The sequence below is a fragment of the Podarcis pityusensis genome (assembly GCF_964106645.2).
Source record: "Podarcis pityusensis genome assembly, chromosome: 3".
In the NCBI taxonomy this organism is placed as follows: domain Eukaryota; kingdom Metazoa; phylum Chordata; class Lepidosauria; order Squamata; family Lacertidae; genus Podarcis; species Podarcis pityusensis.
The window spans coordinates 114,791,529-114,818,476 of NC_138026.1; the positions used below are offsets into that span (position 1 = coordinate 114,791,529).

General features: G+C 45.3%; 1 protein-coding gene and 1 long non-coding RNA gene across 3 annotated transcripts in view; one reads left to right on the forward strand and one right to left on the reverse strand.

Moving 5' to 3' along the window:
• The window catches only part of LOC308474747, an 87,451-nt gene that overhangs the window by 53,356 nt on the left and 7,147 nt on the right, over nucleotides 1-26,948 (reverse strand). The window lies entirely within an intron of this gene.
• The window catches only part of REL (REL proto-oncogene, NF-kB subunit), a 57,827-nt gene continuing 32,829 nt past the window's right edge, over nucleotides 1,951-26,948 (forward strand). For both annotated transcript variants that reach the window (XM_081000998.1, XM_081000999.1), the window contains exons 1-3: nucleotides 1,951-2,176; nucleotides 14,931-15,073; nucleotides 18,066-18,214. In XM_081000998.1, the coding sequence (XP_080857124.1) occupies nucleotides 1,966-2,176; nucleotides 14,931-15,073; nucleotides 18,066-18,214 (503 nt within the window). In that variant the 5' untranslated portion in view covers nucleotides 1,951-1,965. The remainder of the gene's footprint in view (nucleotides 2,177-14,930; nucleotides 15,074-18,065; nucleotides 18,215-26,948) is intronic.

Consider the following 26,948-nt stretch of genomic DNA (forward strand, 5'->3'; position numbering starts at 1 on the left):
ATATCTTGAATGTGCCCTTAAGACAGGGTTTGTGAGGACAGGATTTGTGAGGAAAGAGACAATGGGGAGATTTCCCACTTTGACCTTGCAGAGAAATATTGGAGGTCCATTTGTTCTGTGGGGTTTCAGACATGTGGTTTATATATACAGTTATGAAAATTTATTTTTTATATATATGACCTTAAAATTCTTGTAACAGAATGAATGTAAATAATCTGTGTCTTCCTAGAATGCCTACAGCTGCCCCACCATGGTCTTTTCCACCACCTTCCTTTAAAATGGAGGTAAGGTAAGATAAAAGTAAAGGACCCCTGGACGGTTAAGTCCACTCAAAGGCGACTATGGGGTTGTGGCACTCATCTCGCTTTCAGGCCAAGGGAGCTGGCGTTTGTCCACAGAGAGCTTTCTGGCTCATGTGGCCAGCATGACTAAACCGCTTCTGGCGCAACAGAAACCAGAGTGTATGGAAACGCTGTTTACCTTCCCGCCGCAGTGGTACGTATTTATCTACTTGAGCTGGCATGCTTTTGAACTGCTAGGTTGGCAGGAGCTGGGACCGAGCAACGGGAGCTCACCCCGTCACGGGGATTCGAACCGCCAACCTTCTGATCGGCAAGCCCAAGAGGCTGAGTGGTTTAGACAACAGCACCACTTGCGTCCCACTAAATGGGGGTATTGGCAACTGGCTGTTGTATTCTAAAGGGTCCAGAACCAACCAGTTGGCTCCCTGTCTGCAAGATTTGATAAGCCGGGAGGGACGGGGGGGGGGGGCGAGGCATTGCCACCTCGTCCACGTCCTCTGATTGCATAAGGTGAAAATGATCCCACAAACCACCTTGGTAACTGCGCTGCATTGCCTCCAACTGGAGCTGCAACAAGTGTAGAGGCAAGATTACTCCAAAATGTCTCCCTCTGGGAATCAGTAACCTTCCGGCCATCCAAAATAACTCTGCCGTCCAGCTACTGAAGGATGCAATGCAAGCTGCAAAATGTGCTCTTCTGCTGCTGTTGCGATTTATTGGTGCTACTATTTGAATTGGTATTTTTTAATCATTTGAATGTGGTCAAATGCAATATGCGAGCTGCCCTGGGAGGAGAAATTCTGGAGGGTGGGATAAATGAATATAAATTCTCAGTCAGTTTTATTTCACATAGCCAAAGGCTGCCGCAATGTATACAGAATCATTCAACAATTAAAAGAAAATATACAGGATTGATACAAAAAACTTAAAACATTTATAAAAGCTACAAAAGTACCTTAATATACAAGTTAAGACATTAAGCAATAAAAATTACAAGCTAAAATTATCACATGGCCACTAATATATTAAAAAAATAATGTTAATTAATACAATGTACAATTATATTTGGAGTTTGGTGATAAGTATATAGGTTGATGTAGATAGGGTCAAATAAATTCATCTCCTTTACAGTTGGTGAATAATAAATGAATAAAACCACAATTAAATAAAATAGCCACCCCTGTCTTTTTCCTGGCTCAACTGCCCCCCCCCCCCCCCCACATAAGCAGAAATGGATTTCTGTCCCCACTGGGTGCAAAAAAAAAGGGTTGCTTTTGTCAGAATATTTGGACTATATGATATGTATTTGTATAATTTGGAATACTTAATGTGATTTGATTGGATTGTTAAAATGGAAAATTTAATAAAAAGTATTTTTTTAAAAAAGAAAATAAAGGGTTGCTCTCATATTAAGCATTCATGATGACACCAGAGTTTTAGCATATTTGCTTAAAAGCTGATGGGGGGGGAGAGGATCACAAAGGGGGGGCTCCCCTAACTTGACATTAAGAAAAGAAAGGTTATGGGCTGGGCTGTGGGGTTCTGACCTCACCGCCACGCCAAGTGAGAAGGCAGCAAGGAGGTGTTGAGGTTTCTGGGCTGTCTAAGGCGCTTTTGGAGAAGGAGGCGGGCAAGTACGTCACCTCGGGGCCAGCCTCCCAAAATGCTCGTCATCACTCGGGGGAAATTCCCAGCCCTGTGCGGGGTAGGGGGTGGAGGGATAGTAGTAGCAGCTGGAGTCCGGCGAGAGCAGCCCAGACCAGAAACAGAAAGATCGGAAGGCACAAGCTGCAGCCTGCGAGACGGACAGCTTTGCAAAAAGCAATCCCCGGTCGGGCAGACAACGCCAGCGGGAGGAAGCAGCGCCATGGCTGGTAAGTGATCTGAAGGAAATCAGCCCTGGAAGTGATCTTTTTGGCGCATCTCCGCGGGGCAGGAGCCCAAATTTTGCGCGCAGAATGTCCCGGCTGGGAAAGACCTCTCTCTCTCTCTCTCTCTCTCTCTCTCTTTCTCTCTCTCTCTCTCTCTCTCTCTCTGCCAGAGACCTGAGCTGAAGTAATAATGAAAATAAATTCTCAGAAGGTCGTATGACTCAGAACATTTTTATTTTTTTTGCATGTTAGCAGACACATGCGCAAACACACTTTCCCCACCTCAGTCTGAGAGAGAGAGAAAGAAAGAAAGAAAGAAAGAAAGAAGCACAGCTCTTTGGAGGGCGATAATCCAGTCTGTGAGATGCAGCGGTTCATGTTGCCACATCACAGAACTGCGCAGCTGGAAGGGACCACAAGGCTCACCTTGTGCAAGCTCCTGCCCTGCAGGAATCTTTGGCCTGACGGTGGGACTCGAACCCACGACCGTGAGGTTAGGAGTCTCCTGCTCTATTGACTGAGATGTTTGGCTTGCTCTGTGGAAGAACACAAGAGCCAGAGGCAAAGCTCTAATAATAATAATAATAATTCATCTGTAGATTTCAGGGTGGTTCACAGCATTAAGCACCTGTAGCTTCTCTTGATCTGGAGATGAAGTGGTTGGAGATGAAATTTGGCTCGTGGCATCTTCTCACAGCCTTAAAAATGGTGCCACCATCTCTTGTGGCTGTTTGCCGTGGCGGCTGGGGTCTACCTCAAAAGTCGAGGCAGTATTTCTCTGAATACCAGTAGCTGAGAACTGCAAGTGCTGTTGGGCCCTAGAGTATTCTTTCAGGCTTCCCACAGGAATCTGTCTGGCTACTGTGAGAAGAACAGGATGCTGAATGGACCAGTGGCCTGATCCGGCAGGCTGTTGTGAAGGTTTTCCTTAAGGCAGGGATGTGTCAACTCCAGCCCTCCAGGCTCCTTGCTGTTGCAGCATTTAGGCAACGCTTTAGATACCTGGAAGTGCTTTGCATGCATTATCTTCGTAATCCTTACCTGTAAGGCGGGTCAGACTCAGCACATCACAGCCTCATTGCAGGTAAGGGGTTTGTGCGGACAGGCCACCTCCTGAACTGAAGCAGGGATTTTAAGTGTAGAATAAGCTCTTTTTGCCGCTGTGCTGTAACAGCCAGCTCTGAGACGTGTGTGGCCACCAGCTCCCTCAAGTCCAACCCCCACTGAATGACAACTATAACTATAACAATGAAAAGGTAAAGGGACCCCTGACCATTAGGTCCAGTCGTGACCGACTCTGGGGTTGCGGCGCTCATCTCGCTTTATTGGCTGAGGGAGCCGGCATACAGCTTCCAGGTCATATGGCCAACATGACTAAGCCGCTTCTGGCAAACCAGAGCAGCACATGGAAACGCCTTTTACCTTCCCGCCGGAGTGGTACCTATTTATCTACTTGCACTTTGACGTCCTTTCGAACTGCTAGGTTGGCAGGAGCAGGGACTGAGCAACAGGAGCTCACCCCATTGTGGGGATTCGAACCGCCGACCTTCTGATCGGCAAGTCCTAGGCTCTGTGGTTTAACCCACAGCACCACCTGCATCCCTAACAATGAATTAATGGGGCATACATTATTTTAAAAGGGATGGACGCTGATAACCCCATGAGAGATGCTTTGCTGGTAGTTTTGTTGCTGTAGTTTTTGCTGCTTGTCAATTCGTACAACAAATGTTCTTTAGAACCTTGTCCGTGTGCAAGAGCAAGCCTTCGGAGCATGTTGTATTCCACCCACTTTAAAATATATTTTCTCCCTCCTATGTTGAGACAGTCTCCTCAGGCAGTGCTGACATTCTGTGGTTACTGCCTGACTTCAGCTATTGCTGTGCTAAATCTCTTCTTCCCATCACTTGGCTTTTACTTAATGACATGTATTTACACACCACAGGGAGAAAAGGGATCAACTAGGATTTCCCCTCACTGTGGTGTGTGGAGAGGCACATTCAACTGCCACTAACTTCAAGGGAATTTACTTCCGCATATACATACTTGGAAAGGCAGCCTTTACGTGTCCCTGTGGTTGATTTAAAAAACAACAACAACACAGTTTGAAATAATTCAGTCCAAGCCACAACTTTGCCCGTGTAATGTTTTCATTCCTAATTTTTATTATTTTGAATGCAAAAGAGAAAATATGAAGAGAGTGAGGTTAGAAAATATAAAGCCATAATTGGCTATGCAGGCTCAGGTTCATAGCAGGATAAGTCAGTAATTGTCAAGCCAACAACAGATCAGCACTGAAACCTTAATACTTCCTCAACTGCATTCCAAGTAAAGCTCTCCTCTTGACCTTCTGCCTAAATACCATTCCTAAGATTGAGGACATACATTTCCTAGAAACAAAGCTGCGGTTCCCCAGGAGCCATTTGGGAAAGTTGTGGACTTTAAATGTCTTATACTACCATACATAGTAAGGACACCAAATGAAAAGTATTGATAAGCCAACAATTGATGAGCTGGGAGGGCTTCCCTTCTGGCACAATAACAACAACAACAACAACAACAACAACAACTCATCTCAAGTCTTTGGGAATGAGGATACAAACAGCCTGCTTATGAACCTTTGGGAAAATATGCTTTCTGACTTTTAGAGAAATTCATGAAGTTATGAGGCATCACAGTTCACGTCACCAGACTCTGTCTGGGTAGGATTCACTCATTTGACTTGGTATTCGTCACACAGACCAGATGTCTTGTGGCAAATGCTAGATGATAACGATCAAGAGAAAAAAAAACCCCATAATTTTTAATTTAATTTCGCAAGAAATTTGTGCACATCTGATGTTCTACAGCGTGTGCAGGAGATAAACGCTGTCTCTCCCTTCCTCCGGTTTTTAAATTATACATCTTTATTATATACCTTTAGGCGCCAAGCGACAGCGTCCCTCATTGGCTGATTGGCATCTGATGCCATTTTAAATGTGTTGGGGACAGGAGATTATTGGGTTTTCCTTGTTTTTGTATCTCTCCCATACTCTCATTAGTGATTTCCTGATTATATGGTTGTAAAAACTTCTATGAACCTTTCCTTTCCCGTACCATAAGTATGCGTGACCCCCAAATCTGTTATCATGTCCTTCTAGTTCTAATGCCTCTTGCTTATCCAATCTCATCCAGTCCCTGATCCATACCAAACAAGCAGATTCATAATACAATTTAAGGTCTGGGAGGGCAAACCCGCCTCTATCTTTTACATCTGTAAGTATTTTATGTTTTATCCTTGGCCTTTTGCCCCATGTTTTTTGTTTTTATTATGTATTTAATTTTTTTAATGGTAGTTTTGTGTTGTGAACTGCAGAGCGGTATACAAATTTAGTAAATAAATAAACCCCGTGGATGGCTTCTAGCTTGGATAGAAGCAAAACAACTTGATGACTGTCACCAATTCATGAAAACCAAGTCAGAAAATAACAGAGTGTCCTTTTTCTGCTGATGCTGTCCAGTCCAGTTGCCTTGTGTGGGAGATTTGCCTCCTGCCAGTCCACTTGTCTGCTGTGAGAGAAATAAGGAAGGCAGTGGTTTAATGCAGTAGGAGAGGATTTGGAGAGGGTGTCGTCCCCGCCAGCCTCACCCTGCCTGCCACTTGATGCAACAGCTCTGAACAAAAAAAGGTGAGGGAACCAGTGTCACAGAGGAAGAGGCGAAACACCTTGGAGGAAGTAACTGAGCCTCATGAAGGAAGTAGCTGAGTCTCAGAGCGGCGGAGGACGGCTGCTTTAACTTTATGGTTTTGTTTTGGTTATGCATCAGTATATTATTCCCCCCCGCCTTACAGGAAGGGTGTGGCTCTGCTGTCAAGCCCTGCGGAATGACTGAGGTAAAAAGTGAGTTCAGGATTTAGTTTGAAGCAAGGCTTTTGTTTTTTGGGTCCCGTTCCCCCCCCCCCAAAAAAATTGGAGACTCAGCCCTTGGTAGATGTGAGCAGAGGGCTTGGCCCCTGCCATTGAGCAATCCCAGCTGTCTCTTCCACTTCTGGGAATATAAGAAAAGTTTAGCGTTTAGGCGTCAGAGTGGATTACTTCCAAGTAGTTTTAAGCCCTGTCCAGGTTTCCTGGAGTTTCAGACCTTGAGAATCTAAGGGGAAGGAGTTTGGGAGATGACGGGTGATGCCCAGCAAATTAGGAGAGGAGCTTAGTGAAGGGTGGGTGGGTTTTTTTGGTATTATTATTATCTGTTATTTATTAACAATATTTACAGACCACTTTTCACCATAGACAGTCACAAAGCAGTTTACAAAACAATCAACAAAACAATTTATCAGTCAAATAATATGGTGTTTAAAACAAGGAAAAACAACAACACACAGGTAAAAACATAAGTTCCAGAAATATATTTAGCTACCGTATTTTTTGCTCTATAAGACTCACTTTTTCCCTACTAAAAAGTAAGGGGAAATGTGTGTGCGTCTTATGGAGCGAGTGCAGGCTGCGCAGCTATCCCAGAAGCCAGAACAGCAAGAGGGATCGCTGCGCAGCGATCCCTCTTGCTGTTCTGGCTTCTGGGATTCAGAATTTTTTTTTTCTTGTTTTCCTTCTCCAAAAACTAGGTGCGTCTTATGGTCTGGTGCGTCTTATAGAGCGAAAAATATGGTATATTCATAAGGATGAAACCTAGTTGTGGAGGCATTAGGATGGCAACTGTGGGTCAGGGAGTTTAGCATAAGGCAATCCATTGTTGCTGCACTTATGAAGCCAATATCTTACCCACAGTATTAGGATCAATATGCCTACGAATTCCAGTTCCTGGGGACGATAAACAGAAGGGTGGTGTTGTGCTTTATGTCCTGTTTGTGGGTGTTGCCATCTGGTTGGGGAAGAAAATAATAGAATTATAGAGTTGGAAGGGACCCTGAGGATCATCTAGTCCAACTCCCAACAATGCAGGAATTTGTGGCTGTCCCATACTGGGATCGAACCTGCAACCTTGGCGCTAACAGCTCTGTGCTCTAACCAACTGAGCCATGTTGGACTACGTGGGCCTTTGGTTCAATCCAGCAGGGTGCTTCTTATGCTCTTATGCTTTTAAGCCAATCCTCAGTCTTAGCCCCTCATCCTGAGATTTTGCTCCATCCTGCAAGGCTAACATATGGTCTAATACCTGAGACCTGGGCACCCTACCTGAGCCACGGCGCCTCTCATTTTTCGATGATGAAAACGATTTAAAAGTGCTTTTGTCTTGCCTCTTCTATCCATAAGATGCAGCAGGTTATCGCACACAGGCTCACAAGCAGCAAAGCGCATTAAATGCATCGTGCAAATTGGAACACCAAAGGGCCATGCACTCTTATATCCACAGCCTTCGTTAGCAGCATGTCAGCTGTTTGCCCTGAGAATTAGTGTTTGAATGAGTGCATTAATAGCACTGCTTCCTTCTTTCAGACAGGAATAAGGTTACTGCACTTTGTAGCTGTGTTTTGTTCTGTTTCTAAAGAGTTGTCCCCAGCTTCTGGGGGGGGGGGAAACGACACTCCGTATTCACCAGGATTGTATCCACCCCTCTTTCTAAAGTTCGCTAGGAAAAACAAGGACAGTTTTCTGAAACAGAGATGCACTGCTTTTACCTCTTGGCATTAAAAAATATCTAGCCTTTCAGCCTAACCCTTGTCACAAACTGCAATGCTAACTTCCTCACATGTTGTGGGTAGGGGTTAGAATTCAAACCTGCTGCGCATCACCGCCATCACTCCGATGAGCAAAACGCCTCGAATTATTACAGGGCCAGGTTGTTAGTTGTGGTGGGAGTACTTTTAAATCGCCCTAACCTCTGGGTAGGAGGTGTGGAATTGCTCAGAGAGACACGTTGCCTCATATCTTGTGAGAGTTGTTGTAAACATGCAAAGTTCTTTGCACATCAGATATACCGCATGCAAATGAATGTCACATGCTGCACACGTTTTGGGGGCGGGAAGGAGATCCTCATTCCACTGTTATTTTCTTCACTGCTCCGTTTAGAAATTTCACACAGTAACACTAGACGTGCAGTTTAGGTTGCTGGCTGCCACCAAGTACCGTTTATATGTGGGAGTGGTGGAAATATACAACAGTGGACTATTGCTTTCAAGGCGCTTCTGTTCAGATTTGTTATTGATGAAATTTTGCTAGGGGCCCTGTGCAAAATGCCACCAAATAAATCTATCTATCTATCATCTATCTATATCTATCTATCTATCTATCTATCTATCTATCTATCTATCTATCTATCTATCTATCATCTATCTGTATCTATCTATCTATCTATCTGTCTATCTATCTATCTATCTATCATCTATCTATCATCTATATCTATCTACCTACCTATCTATCTACCTATCATCTGTCTATATCTATATCATCTATCTATCTATCTATTTATCTATCTATCTATCTATCATCTATCTATCTATCTATCTATCTATCTATCTATCTATATCTATCATCTATCTATCTATCATCTATCTATCTATCTATCTATCTATCTATCTATCTATCATCTATCTATCTATCTATCTATCTATCATCTATCTATCTATCTATCCATCTATCCCTCTCTCTCTGTCTCTCTGTCTCTCTCTCTCTCTCTCTCTCTCGTATCATACTGATTCATTGAGGAACTTGGGTCCCTTTGACTATGACTATGTGCAGTATTTGCCCCATGTTATGTCTATTATTATTGAGAGCCAGTGTGGTGTTGTGGTTAAGAGCAGTGGACTCGTAATCTGGGGAGCTGGGTTTGCGTCTCCGCTCCTCCACATGCAGCTGCTGGGTGACCTTGGGCTAGTCACACTTCTCTGAAGTCTCTCAGCCTCACTCACCTCACAGAGTGTTTGTTGTGGGGAGGAAGGGAAAGGAGAATGTTAGCCGCTTTGAGACTCCTTAGGGTAGTGATAAAGCGGGATATCAAATCCAAAACTCTTCAAACTCTTATTCTTCTCTGCCAGCAATACAAAATCTCAGCCTCCAGTTGGGAGAGACTCCCTGTCTGAACCCCTGGAGAGCTGTTGCTAGCCAGTGTAGACAATACTGGCCTAGAAGGATCAGTGATCTCTCTGAGCTTCTTATGAGTTTCTTTTGATACCTCCACCTGGATCTTTGGAACCTAGTTATCATCACTCAGTTCCTGAGCTCTCCATGTACAACAGTTTCCCCAGAGACTCCAGGACTGATATGCAGATGTGACTACTAGAGAACAAACCACATTTCAACTATGCTATGCTACATGGGGGGACGCGGGTGGTGCTGTGGTCTAAACCACAGAGCCTAGGACTTGCCGATCAGAAGGTCAGCAGTTCAAATCCCCGCTCTGGCGGGGAAGGTAAATGGCGTTTCTGTGTGCTGCTCTGGTGCGGACAAACGCCATCTCCCTCGGTCTATAGAGCGAGATGAGCGAGCAACCCCAGAGTCGTCCATGACTGGACCTAACGGGTACCTTTACCTTTTATTCTACATGGACACTGAGAGGGTTAAAAAGGGTCTGTTAATATTGCTCACCAACAGATGCAATAGGAAAGAAGGAATGGGGAGAGGAGAGCACAGCAAGCCTTAGAGCAGTTGCACCATCTCTGCCCAACAGGTGTTGCCAGGCTGGTCTCCCCTTTGGCTTGATGGTCTTCCTAGGAGCCGGAGGGTGCAGCCTCTCAGCAGCCCTTGGTCTCCTGGCCAGAGGCGGAGGCCAGAGTATTCTTCCCATAATCTCTGCAGACAATCTCCAGAGCAACTAGCAGCTAGAGCTGGCCATAGCTGTCAACTTTTCCCTTTCTTCTGAGGAATCCTATTTGGAATAAGGGAATTTCCCTTAAAGAAAGGGAAACGTTGACAGCTATGTTCATGGCAGGGAGGAAGGGAATCAAGCTCCCTGCAGTTGCTCCTGCTCTGGCCAAAAATGGGACCAGCCTGGGCTCCATCATGTTTTGCCATCATGTCCTTCCTAGGAGGCAAAGGGGTGGGGACTCCATTAAATAAGATACTGTAAAATTGAGAGGGGGGGGTTGGCCATTGGCCTCTTCCTTCTCTTTTCGGAAGCTCTCCCTTCTTGCCTGTCCTGCCTCTTAAGAAGGTAAGAAGGGATCGGGCCAAAGACCTTGTTCTTGTGGTAGGCAACCAGACATGCACAAGAAGCCTGCGTTTCCGTGCGCTGCTCTGGTTCGCCAGAAGCGGCTTAGTCATGCTGGCCACATGACCCGGAAGCTGTACGCCAGCTCCCTCGGCCAATAAAGCGAGATGAGCGCCGCAACCCCAGAGTCGGCTACGACTGGACCTAATGGTCAGGGGTCCCTTTACCTTTTTATCCTGTCCTTCATCTCCAAGAAGGATTCTAATTCCCCGCCCCTCTTAAGCCCCTTCCCAAATATCCAATCCAATCCAAATCTTTATTACGGTCATAGACCAGCACAGTTCCCAAATATCTACACATTAAATAAGTATCTCAGTTTAAGCACCTTACAATAAAACCTCTAAAAAACAAAAAATGCTAATGAACACATTTTGGGGAAAATGTCACATTTATTTATTCAAAGGTTGATTTTTGCATGTAGAAACTTTAGCATCAAAATTTGTATCTTCAAGCAACTTTGGTTTAGAATCTGTGCCTCAGAGGACTTGCATAAAGGTTGATTGCATAAAGGTTCATTTCGGTATTCCTGGCACTAATTAGCAGTCAGTTACAAAGGAACTCCAAAAATGTAACCAAACCTGTATTGAACTTGTTCCGGGTGCATGTATGCTTATTCAAGTAAAAAGCTACCAGGATTTGTGGAAGAGTGACAAATGAATGGGTGATTTAGAGCGCTATTAAGATGTGTATCTCCAACTGCAGACAATATATTTTAAGCTGGTTAGCGGCCTGTTATGGGAGGGTGTCCCCCCAAAACAATAGGGGGAGTTTCTAACTTCCTAGTAAAACCATATGTTTCTAGCTAATTGCCCCTTTGTAATGGTTACATTGATATAGAAGGGGAAGTTTCCAAAATACTCTGAAGTAAAGCTCTCTTTGCTTCAGACATGTGAATTCCAAGCGTTCAGCACTAGGGTTGTGCAATAGAAAAAAGCCACGTTAAAAAGCTTCTCCATTTTTCATCGATTCAGTACTAAGTTCTGTTCTCCTCATCTCCACATCAGTTTGTGATTTTCTTTTTCCCCTGAAATTTGGTGGGAAGTTCTCCCAATTTACATATACAGTATGTGTGAAGTTTTGCCTGATTTTCATGTTTCTGCAAATCAACTTCCCCAGATAGAATGTGTTTCTGTATGTTACTGTATTTTTCGCCCTATAGGACACACTTTTTCCCCTCCAAAAATGAAGGGGAAATCTGTGTGCGTCTTATGGGGCGAATACAGGCTTTCGCTGAAGCTTGGAGAGCGAGAGGGGTCGGTGCGCACCAACCCCTCTCGCTCTCCAGGCTTCAGGAAGCTATCAGCAAGCCTGGGGAGCCCGCGGGAGTTCCCGCAGGGCTCCCTAGGCTGCGGATAGCAGCCTGCTGCACGGAGTGCGGGGTGCGCTGAAGCAGTGCGCCCCGCGCTTCGGGCAGACATCGGCCAGCCCCACAAGCTTGGGGGACAGCGGGGAGGCGCAGCACCGCCATCCCGCTGTTCCTTGACCTGGTTTGGAGGCTGGCGCAGGGGAGAAGCGAGCTTCTCCCCAGCGCCAGCCCCACAAGCTTGGGGGACAGCGGGGAACAGCCATACCGCTGTTCCCCGACCTGGTTTGGTTTCCCCGACCTGGTTTATGGGGGGAAATAAAGGGAAATTTCCCCCCCTTTATTCCCCCCCCAAAAAACTAGGTGCGTTCTATGGGACGGAGCGTCCTGTGGGACGAAAAATACGGTATTTTCACCAATATATGCCTGTTGGTTGATGATCACCTTGTGCTACCATGGTGCATTTTGTGTACACCTTACTTGGTTGGGGGACTGCACTACAAAACATGAAAAAATGCAAATGTTGTTAATTTTGCATAGCAGAGTAAAAGCACATAAAAGTGCAAGTAGATAAATAGGTACCACTCTGGCGGGAAGGTAAACGGCGTTTCCGTGCGCTGCTCTGGTTCGCCAGTAGTGGCTTAGTCATGCTGGCCACATGACCCGGAAGCTGTACGCCGGCTCCCTCGGCCAATAAAGCGAGATGAGCGCCGCAACCCCAGAGTCATCTGAGACTGGACCTAACAATCAGGGGTCCCTTACTTTTTCAGAAAAAGTGCCTATTCGAACAGAATCTACCCCAGCCCTTAAAACTTCTGCCGCTCCCTGATGGTTTGCTTTCCTAGATCTGCAGCCTAAGTGGTGTAGTACAGTACCTTATCACTGGATTCTGCTGAAATGTATAAATTTGGCCTTAACAGGCTGCATGCGTGGGGCTCTGCTAGTTGCTCTGTTGGTGACCGTGTCCTGAAGAACATGGGGAAAGCACAGATTTCTTTTTTTTCAAAGTAAATAGGAATTTGAACATAGAATTATAGAGTTGCAAGGGGTCAAACCCTTGCGATGCAGGAATATTTTGCCCAACGTGAGACTCAAACCCACAACCCTGAAATTAAGAGTCTCAATCTCTACCAGCTGAGCTATTCCTTTGGACTGTGTCTTTGAACACTGAGTTCTGCTTTTGCACATAATACACACTGTTGGTGATATTAATTTCCAACCACAGATCAAGTGGTTGGAAAGAAGCTGGTTCTTCACTTAGTGAAGTGCAAGTGATGTCATCATCAGGATAAGAAACCAAATAACTTTCTCTCCCTCCCTCCCTCCCTCTCTCTCTCTCTCTCTCTCTCTCTCTCTCTCTCTCTCTCTTTCTTTCTGCCTCTTGATTTTAGGCCAAAAAGACAGACTTTTTAAGCAGCAATGCAGCAGCTGGTTGAGACAATTTTATTAACAATTTTGATTTGCTTGTATCAGGTCTGTGGCTATATAATAAAAGTTGATTGTTGAATTTCATTAATCCAACTAGCCTCAATCAAGCCATTCCTTCCTAATGAGACAACTGGTTTTTGGTTTTAACATTTTTTAAAAAGAAGACTGGTTTTCCCTCAAGCAGAACCACATAAAATTAATCAATGATATGATAAACGCACATGATAATAATAATCTGACAAATAAAGTTGCATATTCAAAAGATGAGCAGAAGTATGTGTGTGACTCGCTGTGGTTTAAAGCATTTAAAAAAACAACAACAACACACACCATTATTTAGATGAAAAGGCTTCCAGTGGCTTACATAAGATCAGTAAAAACAAGACAATCCCTGTCCTCAAGTTTACAATTTAAAAGACACAGCATAAAATGATAAAGGGATGAGGAGAGAAGAGGAAAACAAGCAAACTTAGCTACCGATTGTTAATTTTGCATAGCTGCTCTGATATAGAATAGCTAGCGCAAGAAACAATTCAGAAAGAGAAGGAGCTGGTTTCTCAGTAGGGACAATGGACAGGCAGTGTTCCCCATCACTTCTGGTTCAGAAGAGACAAGGCACACTTGTAAATATTTCTGACATACTCTTGTACTTTGCTTCACAAATCCGCTTTCAGGCTACACATCAATATGACGCATGAGGCTGCTGGAAACAGCAATCCGTTCGGAGAACAATGACTTGCAGATACTCTTAGCTAGCATAGCTGCCCTTAGCAAAAACAACAACACAGAGAAATATTTATCACGTGCTCCCAAATCATCCTTATTTAAACCATAGTTCCAAAGTTGAGAGAAGCACCTGTTCAGACAGTCTTAATTACGGTAATCCTATCAGTCCTGATTTCTAAGATCAGAGGAGTTTTCTGGCTTATCCGCAACTAAGCAAAGGGCTGTGATAACTGTGGCAGAGTACTGAAGTTTCCAGGTTCCATGTATGCGACAACGGCCATGAGAGTTCTGGTAGCACAAGGATGGAAGACTGAAGAAATCCCAACTAAAGAATCATGGCAAGAAAAATTGATGGATTATGCAGAACTGGCAAAATTGACATATAAGCTACGGGACAAGGATAACTGTGACTTTAAGGGTGAATGGGAACCTTTCACAAAGTATTTGAAGACGCAAAAAAGTGAACTAGACTCCTTGGCAGGTTTTGAATAAACATCCACAATTTTTTACTGATAATAATTAGCTAAACAGTTGGAGGATCTATACAACTCTGTAACATGCAGAAAATAGCATTATTGGAGAAACCAAAGACTGGAACTGAGGGAAGTAGGGGGTGGGGGGGGGGGTTGTGGGGGGAGGAAAAATGGGGGGGAATAAGGATATGTTTTTGGAAAATATGTTTTGTTATAACTTTGAATTAAATTTTTTTTTTAAAAAAAGAAGTTTTCAGGTTCAACCCCTTGGCATCTCCAAGTAGGACTGTGAGAGGACCCCTTCCTGAAGCCCTGGGGGTGCTTCTGCAAGTCAATGTGAACAACACTGAGCTATAGGGACCAGTGGCTTTACCCAGTATAAAGCAAAAGGACACGTTTTTCTCTGTATTGGGTCCCCGGCTATTGTTGGACTACAACTCCCATCATCCCTAGCTAGTGGGACCAGTGGTCAGGGACAATGGGAATTGTAGTCTGAGGACCCAAGTTTGAGAAACACTTCTCTACAGGTATAAATGGGTGTATGAAAATGCGTATTGCAGAATTTGCAACGGAAGAGAGACCTGATTCCTACATCCTCTGTTTGTAGACTTTTCTGCCTGCTGTAAGGGAATACTTTACCTTTTTTAAAAAATAACATGTTGCACTGTTTTCTTTCTTTCCAAAGATGGTCATGAACCATACATTGAAATATGTGAGCAGCCTAGACAGCGAGGGATGCGTTTCCGGTACAAATGTGAGGGGAGATCAGCAGGCAGCATTCCAGGAGAACACAGCAGCGATATGAATCGGACTTTCCCGGCCCTACAGGTATTCCTCTTCGTTATTGTCTTTTTGTCTTTCCCTTCTTTTAAAAAGGAACCACAAGTTGTTTTGCCCAAGAGGCAAATGCTTATTGTTTCATTTACTTACTTACTTACTTACTTACTTATTTCATATTTCGCTTGACTGTAAAACAAAGAAAGAAAGAAACAACCCTCAAATTGTTTTACAAAATAGATAACACAATAAAATCAAGGGTGCAACAACACTTTAAAACATAAAAAAGTTAAAATACTAAAACAGATTAAAATTAGCTCAACTTCCTAAGCATCTGAGTAGGCTTGTCTAAACAAGAATATTTTAGCAGGCGCTGAAAATATTGCAATGAAGGGGCTTTCCTGATATCAACAGACACAGGTCCCAAAGTGTAGGAATCGGTGATGCCACACTATATGATCGAATGCTTACAAATGCAGAATGGATATTACGTGGCACCTGCCAGTTCTGCCAATCAAAGTGGTCAAGTGGGCACATGGGAGTAAGGCAATCCCACAGGCTCTAAAGGCCACTAACAACCAAATTATATGCATGTCTACTTGGAAGTAAGGGCCATTGAATTTGGTAAGTAAGTAGAACAGGCATAGGCAAACTCGGCCCTTCAGATGTTTTGGGACTACAACTCCCATCATCCCTGTCTACTGGTCCTGTTAGCTAGGGATGATGGGAGTTGTAGTCCCAAAACATCTGGAGGGCCAAGTTTGCCTATGCCTGAAGTAGAATAATAGAATCATGGAATTGTTGAGTTGGATGGTCCAAGCCCCTACAATGCAGGAATCTTAACTAGATCATACATGACAGGTGACCATCCAACCTCTGCTTAAAATCTTCCAAGGAAAGGGAGTCCACAACCTCCTGAGGGAGTCTGCTCCACTGTCAAACAGCTCTTAGGTATAGCACTGCAGGAGAAGGGCCCTTCCAGACCACCTGCTTATTGAACCTTCATTCTGATTTGTTTCTGGGGAGGTTAGATGATGCTGTCTCAAAGCAAGTGCTATCTCAACTTCCCAGTGCATTTTCCTGTCACTTTCGTTATCTTAAGAACTCTGATCTTTAAGGGGGAAGCCGGCTTCTTAACACAGCGCCTCCTAATCAACTATACTCGGGCACTCTGAAGTCACCGGTATGTGATGGAAGTGCCCCAAGTTGATCTCTAGCACACAGGTGGGCAAGCTCAGCCAGGGGGCCGAAGGCCGCCCTCCATGCTGCTGCATCTGGCCCCCAGGACTCTCCTCTGGCCATTCCTCCTCCCTGGACACATGCTCTCTCCCCAGGCCACATCCTTCATGCTCCATTAAGGTTTTTGCCTGGCTGGAATGTGTCCTTGAACTCTGGTCATGGGTCTTGCTTGATTGAAGCTCGAAAAAGGGTCTGTAGATGTTTGTGGAAAATACTCTACCGTTGTTGCTTAGTCGTTTAGTCGTGTCCGACTCTTCGTGACCCCATGGACCAGAGCACGCCAGGCACTCCTGTCTTCCACTGCCTCCCGCAGTTTGGTCAAACTCATGTTAGTAGCTTCGAGAACACTGTCAAACCATCTCATCCTCTGTCGTCCCCTTCTCCTTGTGCCCTCAATCTTTCCCAACATCAGGGTCTTTTCCAGGGATACTCTACTGTACAAATACAAAATTCACATTCATTTCTCCGCTCACTGTTGCCTCTGGGTTTTAGCCAGAAGGCTGGTGGTTTGAGCCCATCTAGAGATAGCTGTGGGCAGGATTCCTACATTGCAGGAGGATTGGACTAGATGACCCTTGGGGTCCCTCCAAACTCTGCTTCTGTTTGTCCTGCATTTAAGATGGCCAAACTACAGGACTGAAGCAGACAGGAAAGTAAGAGCTTAAAAGCGGACCCAGCAGAAATGGCAACTGTTTGTTGGAAGAAAATACATGTGATATTTAACCGCATGTTCAATGGCACCTGTATTTTGGCCTCTTCAGTTGCTTGTGTACTGCTGTTTATTTGTTCATAGGTTTTAGCTATTTATAAGACGCTTGCCCTAACCAGTGATGATGATGATGATGATAATAATAATATTTATACCCTGCCCTCCCTGGCCAGAGCTGGGCTCAGGATGGCTAACACCTGTAAAATTACAGTAAAAACATAAGGGGGGGGGGCAATTTAAAATACAGGTTAAAATCCAATTTAAAATGCAGCCTCATTTTAAAAGTAGCCCATAGATCAAAACCATAAGGGGAGGGAAACATAAGGGTCAGACTCAGTCCAAACCAAAGGCCAGGCAGAACAGCTCTGTCTTGCAGGCCCTGTGGAAAGATGTCAAGTCCTGCAGGGCCCTAGTCTCTTGTGACAGTGTTCCAAGTCGGGGCCAGTACCGAAAAGGCCCTGGCCCTAGTTGAGTCCAATCTAACCACCTTGCGACTTGGGACCTCCAAAATGTTGTCATTTGTGGACCTTAAGGTCCTCCGTGGGGCATACCAGGAGAGGCGGTCCAGTAGGTATGTGGGTCCTAGGCCGCATAGGGCTTTAAAGGTCAAAACCGGATGAAACAATAAATACAAATGACTAGAATTTTTTTAAAAAGTCATAGCAAGAAGACTAGCTACCAGGTTTGACAATCCCTTTTGAATCCCATAAGTGTGGTGATGATAACACCAAGGTTGCAGGTTTGATCCCTGTATGGGGCAGCTGCATATTCCTGCATTCAAGGAGGTTGGACTAGATGATTCTCTGGATCCCTTCCAACTCTACAATTTTATGGTTCTATTATAGTTCCTTGGGAACAAAATATTTATGGGGCCACAGTTGCGAAGGCCCTGCTTCCAGCGTTTACTTGTTGCCGTGTCAGCGTTTCCTTGCTGCCTGAGGTTGTGAAGGACTTTACAGGTTAAAACCAGCATATTGAAATAGAACCTTCTTGTAATCAGGGCAGCTGGTTTCGCCTTGAACGTGACAATTCCTCTCCACGTCTGACAAAAGGCACAAGGGTGATGGGCTCTCCCTCTCTCTCTTTCCTTTGCAGGTGTTCAACTACTTCGGGAAAATAAAAATCAGAATAACGTTGGTGACCAAGAACGAGCCATACAGACCTCACCCCCATCGGCTGGTTGGAAAAGACTGCGAAAATGGTTTCTATGAAGCTGAATTTGGGCCGGAGCGCAGAGTTCTGATGTAAGTAGTGGCTGTTGTTAAGTGTGGCCAAAGACAGAACTAATATATGAAGATCCTTGCTGGATCAGAGACCCATCGGGTCCAACATCCTCTTCTTGGAGAGGATAACCAGACACGATGGGGAATATAGAAAGGGGGTTCTTTGTGAGCTCTCCAGATATGCTTCAAGAGCTCCTTCTCAACTTGAACAATCAGAAGAACATGGCAGCAAGATAAATGATGGCTCCAACCTTATAGTCCTATCCAGAGCCATAGCTCAGTAGAATCATAGAATCATAGAGTTGGAAGAGACCACAAGGGCCATCAAGTCCAACCCCCTGCCAAGCACGAAACACCATCAGAGCACTCCTGACATATGGTTGTCAAGCCTCTGCTTAAAGGCCTCCAAAGAAGGAGACTCCACCACACTCCTTGGCAGCAAATTCCACTGTCGAACAGCTCTTACTGTCAGGAAGTTCTTCCTAATGTTTAGGTGGTATCTTCTTTCTTGTAGTTTGGATCCATTGCTCCGTGTCCGCTTCTCTGGAGCAGCAGAAAACAACCTTTCTCCCTCCTCTATGTGACATCCTTTTATATATTTGTAGTAGAGTGTTTGCCTTGCAAGCAGGAAGGTCCCCGGTTCAAACCCCGGTATCTCCAGGTAGGAAAGTGGGTGACCTTTGAAGTTTAAAGATTAACAGGATTGTTGCAAAATAAGCTCTTGTGAACAGAAGCCTGCTCCCATCAGTCTGCTGCTTCCCTGAAAGTTCATACACATTCTTCAAAGGGAGATTCCAGCGCAACGTTCCCAACCTAAAACTTATCAGCATCTTTGATTTGATACCTTTAGAGCATGGGTAGGCAAACTAAGGCCTGGGGGACGGATCCGGCCCAATCGCCTTCTAAATCTGGCCCGTGGACGATCCGGGAATCAGCGTGTTTTTCATGAGTAGAATGTGTGCTTTTATTTAAAATGCATCTCTAGGTTATCTGTGGGGCATAGGAATTCGTTCATATATAGTCCGGCCCCCCACAAGGTCTGAGGGACAGTGGACCAGCCCCTTGCTGAAAAAGTTTGCTGACCCCTGCTTTAGAGCTTAATCGAGACTGGGGACTTCTTACTCACTGCAGGGGCTAAAGTTACCCAGCAGAGTCTTGTCAGTGTTACTTACTGCTGTTGTAAATGGCCACGGTATGTATCTTGTATACATAAGAAGAGCTCTGCAGGATTAGACCAATGACCCATCTAGTCCACCATCCTGTTCTCTTTGTCAGGAGTTCAGCCTACACTCGAGTAGGGCCCTGGTAGAGACACATGCCCAACTGGCATGTTCTCTCCCTCCTGGTCGATCGTTCAGGAGCTTCAAAAGCTTTCTTCAGCCCGAACATCACAGTGACCGATGCCAACAGACACCAGCACACTTAGGGATCTGCAGAGTTTGCGCAGTTGCGTAACAGAACTCAGCATTTTGGCTAATCTACTTTATTTACATATAAACACACATGGAGCACTGCAACATGGCTCCCTCTCTCTCTAGCATCAGACAGCAAAGAGGAAAAAAACAAAGGACAATAGTCCCACTTCACGGAACACAGTAACACAAACATCCTGTCTCCATCACTTCCCACTCTGTGGAGTCAGAACATATACCGTCATGTGATAGACAACAATCCCATGACTGCAGACACGGAGCAGGAATTCTAACACTCTCAGCGGCTGCGGGGAACCCACAAGCCAGACCCCTGAGCGCAAGAGCAGCTCCTTCCTTGTGATTTTGGAGGCATGCTGCCCCCCACATCAGAGGTACAGCATAGCCATCATGACTAGTAGCCATGGATAACTCCATTCTCTATGAATTTGGCTAGTCAGCTTTTATAGCCATCCAAGTTGGTGGCCATCCCTGCCTCTTGGGATAGCATTTTTCCATACTATAGCTATGCACTGTGTGAAGGAAGCGCTCAGCGTCCTGTTTCATCTAACATTTAGCCCTTGGGTTCTAATGTTTTGAGAGAGGCCCATCCACTTTCTCTACACTGTGCATAATTCCATATACCTCAAGGTCTTGTTTGTGGTCATCACCACCATTACTGTATTTTGTGAAATTAGATTTCCCTCTCCGCCTCCCTTTATGCTTGCCGGTGTTGAATTGCATTTTTGCCATTTTACTTCCTATTCAGCCAGTTTGGAGAGATCATAGAATTGTAGAGTTGGAAGGGTCCCTGAGGATAATCTAGTCCAACCCGCTGCAATGCAGCTGTTCCGTGTGGGGATCAAACCTGCAGCCTTTGTATTATCAGCACCACGCTCTAACCAAATGAGCTAGCCAGAAGATTCATTTGAGCTTTCCACAGCAGTTACAGCAACTTGTACTGGTTGCCTTTCATAGTTCTAGCTCTCTGGATCACATACACACTCAGGGCTTGTGTCTGAACACCCTTTCTTTTTTCCTCCGGAGCTCTCCCCACAAAGACCTGCTCTTTAAAGCTCAATCGGAGCAAACTTCAATCAGTGGAAATCCCGAACTGACATTTGCTCTGATTCAGCTTTAAAGAGCCAGGGGAAAGCTCAAAGCAAAACAACAACAACACTCAGACACAGAGCGTTAAAGCGCAAGTTCTCTCACATACGGTAGTACCTGTGCATGGATATATCAGCAAAGTAGAAATGCTTCACCATCTGATGAAATGGGCTCCCATCTAGGTAGGAAAAAGGTAAAGGACCCCTGGACGGCTAGGTCCAGTCAAAGGTGACTATGGGGTTGTGGCTCTCATCTCGCTTTCAGGCTGAGGGAGCCGGCGTTTGTCTGCAGACAGCTTTCCAGATCATGTGGCCAGCATAAGTAAACTGCTTCTGATGCAACGGGACACCGTGAAGGAAGCCAGAGCGCACAGAAATGCCGTTTACCTTCCCGCCACAGTGGTACCTATTTATCTACTTGCACTGGCATGCTTTCATACTGCTAGGTTGGCAGAAGCTGGGACAGAGCAACAGGAGCTCATTCCATCATGGGGATTCAAACCGCTGCCCTTCTGATCGGCAAGCCCAAGAGGCTCTGTGGTTTAGACCACAGTGCCACCCGTGTCCCTTGTGCCTCGATAAGGCAGCAAATGATAAACACACTTACTAAAGAGAAATCCCCATTGAGCACAGCATTGCAAGTAAACAGGCATAGGCTCATTCTGCATATCAGTTAGGATTTAAAGTGCTACAAAAGCCCCTCTGTTGTTTTCATTCAACTGCTAGAGCAGTCATTCCGAAAAGCATAAGCCACGCTACATTCAAGTTTTTGTTTAGTGTTCATCTCACCAGGCATATAATGGGGTCAGGAAGACCCAGGGATAGGGAGATACTGGCTGGTTAGCATGAGATGCCTCTTTTGCAATTTGCTCTGATTTCTGATATTGCACAGTATTATCTGGCTTTCAACTTCCTATTTTGCATCCTCCCAGGGGTGGGGTGATGTCATGGGTTTTCCATGTGGGAAAGAATCAGGTTTCTGGAGGTAGGTGGGGAGAGTCCCTTAATGCTGTCCTGTGACCTGATACCATCACATGCAAATTAGGAAGCTGCATTCAAATGAGATCAGAAAACTGGCTCTGTTTCTCTCTGTCTCTCTGTGTGTGTATCTATTTATTTGCCACCTATCTGTGTATAGGCAATATATTACCGTTTTTAACCTTGATCACATGGTTTGACATTACCCTGTTTATTGTGGAAACTCTAATGCCAACCAGACCAATTTGCACTATTTCCCTTTTTAAACACAAAACCACAATACCTACTGCTAAATGGACGCTCACGTCCTCTGCTGACAGTTTAAAGGGGGGGGGGATCTTTCTTTACGTGGGAGTGTAGGCCCCCTTTCAGAGCGATTCCATTTAACCTGCTCACGTTCATAAAAGAGAAGTCTGAAGGCATCGAGTAAACTTCAGAGTAAATTCCATTCCATGTGCATTTACGGCGCAAGCCGTAATCTACTATCCGACTGAATTAAATGGGATTTACTCCCGTGTAAGTAGGCTTAGAATTCCAGCCTCACAGTGTGATCCCAATCATGTCTACTTGCAAACAAGTCCTTCTGGCATCAGTGGAGCTTACTCCCAGGTAAGCGGGGTTATGACTGCAGTAATCCAAACCTGCTTTCCAGGTAGTAAGACCCACTGAATTCAATAGGACTTACTTCTCAGTAGACATTACTTCTCAGGGGGTTGGACTAGGTCAGGCATAGGCAAACTCTGGCCCTCCAGATGTTTGGGACTACAATTCCCACCACCCCTGACCACTGGTCCTGTTAGCTAGTGATGATGGGAATTGTAGTCCTTCCAACTCTACAATTCTAGGATTCCAAATTTACACTGTAAGGCTACAATCCTATACCTGCTTCCTTGAGAGCAGCACCCCTGAACTCAATTACTTCTGAGTTAGATGACTTGTACCGTAAATGTACACATTGGTACATTTCAAGGGAATGTGCTATTTTGAAGGTCCTGGTTATGGCATAGATTTCCTGGATAAAGCTGTATTTAAAAATAGCCACACTACCTCTAGGCCAGGCATAGGCAAACTCGGCCCTCCAGATGTTTTGGGACTACAACTCCCATCATCCCTAGCTAACAGGACAAATGGTCAGGGATGATGGGAACTGTAGTCCCAAAACATCTGGAGGGCCAAAATTGCCTATGCCTGCTCTATGCCAATCTGTCTCAAATGAACTTGAAAGCCTCATTATCACTGCATTCACTAGTCGGAGCTAAGGAGACCCTGGGCATTCTGGCAGGCAGTATCATTGTTCCCGCTCTGGACCTTGTGCATCTCCTCTGCTACACCACAGATCCCTGCCACTTGGACTTTCTGCCAAAGAGGTGTTGTTTAGTCGTTTAGTCATGTCCGACTCTTCACGACCCCATGGACCAGAGCACGCCAGGCACTCCTGTCTTCCACTGCCTCCCGCAGTTTGGTCAGGCTCATGTTTGTAGCTTCGAGAACACTGTCCAACCATCTTGTCCTCTGTCGTCCCCTTCTCCTTGTGCCCTCCATCTTTCCCAACATCAGGGTGTTTTCCAGGGCATCTTCTCTTCCCATGAGGTGGCCAAAGTATTGGAGCCTCAGCTTCAGGATCTGTCCTTCCAGTGAGCACTCAGGGCTAATTTCCTTAAGAATGGATGCGTTTGATCTTCTTGCAGTCCATGGGACTCTCAAGAGTCTCCTCCAGCACCATAGTTCAAAAGCATCAATTCTTTGGCGATCAGCCTTCTTTATGGTCCAGCTCTCACTTCCATACATCACTACTGGGCCAAAGAGGTAGTGGAAGAGAAACACACGCTTTCATCTCCCTGTGAAAGAGGCAAAAACAGAGCGACAGCGGTTTTGCTTTTTGAACTGCAGCGCTTCATATCAGAGCAGAACATCCAGTTCTGAAAGGAAGTTGCCGTCCTTCCTGTGACTCACGGAGGAGATGGGTGCGCACCGCTGGGTCTTGCAAAGCACCTGAATGTTGACAAAACATCCTAGTCATCGAAGCAGCCATAGCCATTGGGCCATTGGTTTGGCAGCTGAGGGAATGGCAGACCCACAAATGATTGTGCCGGGAGGGTAGACCCAGGAGGTCTCTCCACACAGGGGGCATCCCGGCCCATTTTACCACCTGAGGCGAAACGGGAAGGTGTCGTCCCTGCTGAAGCCTTGATTTCTGGGGTTGTGTGCCTGAGGTTATAGCTACATCGGCTTCTGGCGAGATCTCATGAGAATTCTACGAGCTCTCGCTGGAAGCAGCTGCATGATCCACATGGGACACCACCGTCCCATGGGATTCCCCCGCCTGAGGTATCTGCTTCAGTCTGTCTCATGGGCAGGCCGGCCCTGTCTCCAGAGGTGGAGTACAGTTACCCTTGTGCCAAGAAAGGACACCTGCCCCAATTCTACACTTTACCCTTGCCTCCAAGCGATGATATCTGGTAGGTGCAGGGACTCCCATTGTCTTAGATCACACCTGGATTTGCCAGTGGCAGCAGGATTTTCTTGGCCTGGGTAATAATAATAATAATAATAATAATAATAATAATATATTTATACTCCGCGCATCTGGCTGGGTTTCACCAGCCACTCTGGGCGGCTTTCAACAGAATATTAAAATACAATAGTCTATTAAACATTAAAAGCTTCCCTAAACAGTATGTCTTCTAAAAGTCTGTGGGAAGTGTTTAACACTGCCAGTTCCTTGCTCCAAATTCCTGTGTGCCACCATATCAAGAATGCATATTCAGGGGGTTTTTTTATGGTGAAGGATCACACCTACATCGTATATTTAAATCACCCTGGCTCCTTCCCCACAAGAATGTAGTTTGTTAAGGGTGCTGGGAATTGTAGCTATGTGAGGGTTAAACTGTATTGTCTTATACTGTCATGTTGTTTGTCTATACCAGAGGTCAGCAAACTTTTTCAGCAGGGGGCTGAATTATATTTTTTTTGGGGGGGGGAATAAATGAATTCCTATGCCCCACAAATAACCCAGAGATGCATTTTAAATAAAAGGACACATTCTACTCATGTAAAAGCATGCTGATTCCCAGCCCGTCCACAGGCCAGATTTAGAAGGTGATTGGGCCGGATCCGGCCCCGGGGCTTTGGTTTGCCTACCCATGGTCTATACCAGTGTTTCCCAAACTTGGGTCTCTGTCTGTTTTTGGACCACAACTCCCATAATCCCTAGCTAGCAGGACCAGTGTCAGGGATTATGGGAACTGCAGTCGAAAAACAGCTGGCTTGGTAAATACTGGTATGGACTCGCTGATTTTTGCCATAAAAAGAAAAAAGGCTGATCAGATGTTCAACCCAGTCCACCTAGGCCTGCCATTTTGTAAGAAATCCCAATGCCGATTGAGGCACAGTCACCGCAGGGTTGTCTGAATGGCTGGGGGCTGTGCCTAACTCTTCCGTATCAGGTCAAACCTCATTGTAGGGAACTGGTTTCAGTTTGCATTTAAAGGCTTTCTGAGGCAACACACTAACCAAAGCACAGCTACCCTTTGAAATTTGCACTGCTCAAAATTTTCCAAGTGGCTTATCAGTTAATTTGGAGTAACACTGATTATTATTATTATTATTATTATTATTATTATTATTAATTTTTGTACCGCCCTACATCTGTAAACTCAGGGTGGTTCACACCATAAAATCACTGTGTGTGTGTGTGTGTGTGTAACAAAATACAGAACTGAAAGCAAGATAAACAAAGCCTAGTTCACACAAAGCTCAGTGCCTGTTTGACAAATCGAAGGAATCTTAGAGTTTAGTCAACAAAGTAAAGTAGTCATTCTTAAAAGTAAAGGTCATTCTTCAGTATTTCATCATTTGCTATGATAACACACTAATGCAGAAAAACAGCCCAAGAAATAATAGGCTCTAAACTCTCTCGCCCCCTTGGATTTGCCCTCTAATCCAACTGAAGCTCTAATAATTTCTGGCGGTTCCCCCGCTGCGAGAAGCAAAGCTACAGGGAACCAGGCAGAGGGCCTTCTCGGTAGTGGCACCCGCCCTGTGGAACACCCTCCCACCAGATGTCAAAGAGAAAAACAACTACCAGACTTTTAGAAGACATCTGAAGGCAGCCCTGTTTAGGGAAGCTTTTAATGTTTAATAGGTTACTGCATTTTAATATTTTGTTGGAAGCCGCCCTCCCGGGGTCCGTGCAGCTCTGCATTCCGAAGCCTCGGGCGCGCTGAAGAGCGCGCCTGGGCTTCGCACAGCTGTCCGCAAGCCTGGGGAAACCGGCGCGGCTCCCTAGGCTTGCGGATAGCAGCCTGTTCTGGGGGCTGGGGTCGGGGGAAGCTCGGGCTTCCCCCGCGCCAGCCCCGTGCCTGGGGGGGGGGGAATAAATTTTTTTTCTTTATTTCCCCCCCCCCCAAAAAAAACTAGGTGCGTCCTATAGGGCGGTGCGTCCTATGGGGCAAAAAATACGGTAATCACCCACTTTGGGAAACACTGTTCTAATGAAATTATATCACTCCCCATATATGTACACATTGCATTGGAAGCACATTTCCCCGCATCCCACCAGGACCCTGGGAATTGTGATTCATCCAACACAGAGCTACAACTCCCCGCACTCTTAATGAACTACAGGTCCCAGGATTCTTGGGGGGGGGGAGCTTTGTAGACTATAGTATTTTAATATTCTGTTGGAAGCCACTTAGAGTGGCTGGGAAAACCCAGCCAGATGGGCGGGGTATAAATAATAATTTATTATTATTATTATTATTATTATTATTATTATTATTATTATTAGTGTTGTGAGAGAGGGAGAAACAGCTTATCTCTCCCCACTTTCTCTATGCCTCACACAATTCTATAAACTTCTATTGTGACATCTCTTATTCACCTTTCCTCCAAAACTGAAAAGTCCCAAGTGTTGCTCCATCCCCTTCATCGTGTTGCTTTCCTTTTTCTAACTCTACAGTTTCCTTTGGAGGTGACACAGTATTCCACCGTCGATTTGCATAGCGACTTTACAATATCAACAGTTTCGATTTCAATTCCTTTCCTAATGATCCATGGAATTTGTCTTTCTCACAGCTGCCGCACACTGAGTGCTCGTCCACACATCTCCTTAACTCACCACTTCTCCCTGGGGAAACCCGCTATTTACCCCTGAATCAGAGGAAATGCTGATCGGGTTTTCCGTGGCTTGACGTTTGCTCCAGTTCAGCAGTAAAAAGCAGGTTTTCCTGGGGGAAGAAGTGGCGCACACAGAAAACC